General features: G+C 39.6%; 1 protein-coding gene across 2 annotated transcripts in view; it reads right to left on the bottom strand.

The window, feature by feature from the left end:
- Positions 1–215: 215 nt before the first annotated feature.
- PLD4 (phospholipase D family member 4) overlaps positions 216–3464 on the bottom strand; it is a 14999-nt gene continuing 11750 nt past the window's right edge. For both annotated transcript variants that reach the window (XM_057384701.1, XM_057384702.1), the window contains exons 10-11: positions 2879–2975; positions 216–1609 (exon numbers count right to left, since the gene is read on the bottom strand). In XM_057384701.1, the coding sequence (XP_057240684.1) occupies positions 1401–1609; positions 2879–2975 (306 nt within the window). In that variant the 3' untranslated portion in view covers positions 216–1400. The remainder of the gene's footprint in view (positions 1610–2878; positions 2976–3464) is intronic.

Genomic DNA, 3464 nt, shown 5'->3' on the forward strand with positions numbered 1-3464 from the left:
TATAGCTTACATGATATTCTGCCTTTCTGGTWCAGAACAAGTAAATAAGAGTCAAGGTATGAAGAGGCTTCAAAAGTCTCACAAGAAACCAGGGAAAGAAACTCAAGTTCCTCTTAGATCCAGTTTATTGTCTTAATTGTAAACTTGCCCCCACAACTCCCCAACACATCCCCCCCCATATTTAGAGGAAAACTAAGAGTGATATCAGTAGAGAAAATAACAGAGCACTCTCCTAAACATCTGGTTTTCTTTTATAAGCTGAACCTTAACCCATACAAGGCTTATATGGCCATATAAGCCACAATTCTGCCAGCTTGTCCAGAAACGTTGTCCCACTGAACAACTAATCTAGGACTGTCAGATTTGAGCTCACAAGTGGAAGAGAAAAAAGTTTTCTTCTTACTCCTGCAATAGCTAGCCCTGCCAAAACAGAAAAACACWACTTGAGTGCCATCTAGAGGAATGCACTCCTCTACAGAAAACTGTTTCGTTGTTTGAATATGTAACTTCTTACGAAGATTTTCAAGCTAACTCTAGTAAGGAAACGGGGTGAGAGCACGAGGCACCTGCATGTTCCTTAGTTGAACATTACCCATTTTTACGTGTATGTGAATACTCACAACATTTCAGGGATATCTGTACATGTAACTACATGGCTTAAAAATTCTTCCCCAGTAACACAAAGCATTGATTTGTAATGATGGATAAGATACTCTAAAGAATCTTGGAAGTGTCTGGAAGAGGTCGCTAAGGAGCAGCCTGGAAATCAAAAAATGGAACGTTGATGGGGTTCATCTCTAAAAGTCCTGATTAGTGTGGGGATTTTTGTGTATTCACAGAAGTGTAAATCATATTGAGTGGCACCACCCCCGGTGTCAGGCAGAGGTGCACAGCCCTGGCAAGGCCCATGGAGCCCCAGCCCAGTGTCACTCACATCACTCACTGGAAATTCCTAAATGCTTTTAAAAATCTGTCCTCACTATTGTAGATGATGATATGCATGGATCAAATCTTAAGGTGGTTTATTAAAAATGTTTAAACACATGTAAGCAAACACTGTTAATGGAACATTTCGGTTACAATATATAGTTTCCTAAGATAAAATAGCACAGCAATGATGATCTGTGTCTCTGATGTTTGCTTTAATATCAGACAGCTTGTCATGYAACACTGTCTGAATTTCATTAACTCTGGGAATGAGGTAATCACATAAAAAAATTAAGCATCACACACTGACTAATGGTTTTCAACCATCAGAAATTCTCATGTCATCAATGTGGATGCCATGAAGAAGTGATTTCTCTGACAAAGGCAAAAAGATGAAAGTCCCTTGATTTGCACAGGAACAAGATTCAAATATATTTTCTTGTTTCTATTTCAAATGTACATTTCAATTCACTTCAGAGGCTGTCTCTCCAGTTACAGTCTTTCTGTCCCTGCACATCTTCCAGATTCACCGCATATTTGGAATTCCAGTCTCGATCAAAAAGGTCTTTCAACTGTTCCTGGACAGGCAGTTGTCTGCTTTGCGGGTTGGTCGAATTCTGTTTGATAATTAGTCCCACGCCAGCTGTATCAGTGAAGTAGTTTTCTGACCAATTGGAAGTCCCTATGCAATGGAAAAGTAGCTGATTAGAAAGCATTCATTTCCCAGTGTTCTGTTTGATCTCTGGGCTTTGTTGATTTGCTCTATGACCACAAATCTCATTAGGACCAACAAGGCAGCAAAAATCAGGTCACCTCCTTCTTACACCAGACCTCAGGTTTCRGAAACTTGGTATTAACTGCAACCCTGAAGGTTCATAACCTTCTGATTCCTTAGACCCATGACAGAGTGCACAAATCTACTCTTAAACATGGTAATAAAGTGCAACATTTGAGTACTAAGAGGGGCAAAAGCCAGTCTTTGACATAGGTTTCTGTGTTTAAAGAAAAAACATCCTTAGCGGACTTAATTGTCTTTACTTGTTAAAGGAAATCAAGAGGAGAAACTGGACTCTTGATCAATATACCCTGGGGAGCTCTTCTGAGCTTGGCATGCAAAGCCTGCTTGTGAACCAGGCAAAGCTGGGAATCCAGCTGCAGACATTGCCTAGGGCTCTCTCTGAGGCTACCTCAATTCACAAAATCAAGCACTATGAAAAATACCCATTTTATCACTTAACAACACTTCCCCTTGTGATGGCCTTAGCCAGGAAAATCTGTCAATTCCAGAAGGTGCTTAGGCATGAAAACAAATTACCTGCATATCTGCCTTCGAAAGACAAATCGGTATGAAACAAGTTATTAAAGTATTGAAGGCCACTGGAGAAGCAAACCCTCAGCCAGTTGTTATTTACTCGTGTGTATTGCTGGGAGGATGAGCTGAGTGAAGTGACAGAGCACTTTCACATTCCCTTTTCTCCCAATAAAAGAGTGAAACGTAAACACCATCCCGGCTTTCAGGAACAGCGCACAGTTGACATGRCTGTTTTCTCAGTTCCTTTCCTAGAGTTCTGTTCAACAAACAGTGCACAGAATTAAATCCTCCCAGCAATTCCTTTTTATTAAATCCCGATAATGTTATATACTGGAGCATCAGCAATCCCTGTGTCATTCTGAGCACACAGGCTGTGAAATCCCCGCTGTGCTTTTCACAGGCTGTGCACTCAGCCTTGCTATGCTCTGTTCCTAATGGTTCACAATCACAGGAAATAATCTTTTACTGAACTTGACCTACATTGTTGTCACYCCTTCATATGAGCACTTCTTTACCTAGGACAGACTTTGCTTTATGTGGCAAAATGAGGTATTTTTTGGTATTGAAGTTGATCCAATCTCAGTCTCAGTCCAATAGATCTGGAATTACTGAAAGTATTTGGAATAATGGAATACATACCGATGTAGGCTACTTTATCAGTGACCATGTATTTGTTGTGATTCACTCTCCCATAAGGAATGTTTGTGTGATTCAGAACTGGAACAATGAAGAGTTTCTGGAGGGAAAGAAATTAAAAATATAAACAGAAACACTAGACTGAGCAACAGACTTCATGATTGGACAGTGAAGGTTTTCTATAGTTTCAATGAATAGAATAGTATGGGAAGAACAGAAGAGAACATACTCTGTTATTAAATACACCATAAAAGAGATTTTACTCCCATCCAAGAAAACTACCAAATAATACTTGCACTATACATAAAATTGGATAAGCARTTGAGATCAGATACAGATAATGTTTGCTTCACAATGTTCCATTAGTGGCACAGCTATTATCATTACAGGGCAGACAATTAAATGCAGTTTTAGGCAGCTGTTTAATAGATCTGCATTTACCACTGATTGCTGCTCTTATTTTGCGCAAGAATGGCTGATCACAGACATGAGGGGTACTGCAGGCAACCATAATGCCTAACTTTTTGTGTAAACTCTTACCAAAATCTACATTTCTGTCCCGTTCCCCCCACTTTTTTTTTTTTTTTTT

The sequence above is a fragment of the Malurus melanocephalus genome, unplaced genomic scaffold, assembly GCF_030028575.1.
Source record: "Malurus melanocephalus ecotype Western Australia unplaced genomic scaffold, MMel_1.1 scaffold_738, whole genome shotgun sequence".
Taxonomy (NCBI): domain Eukaryota; kingdom Metazoa; phylum Chordata; class Aves; order Passeriformes; family Maluridae; genus Malurus; species Malurus melanocephalus.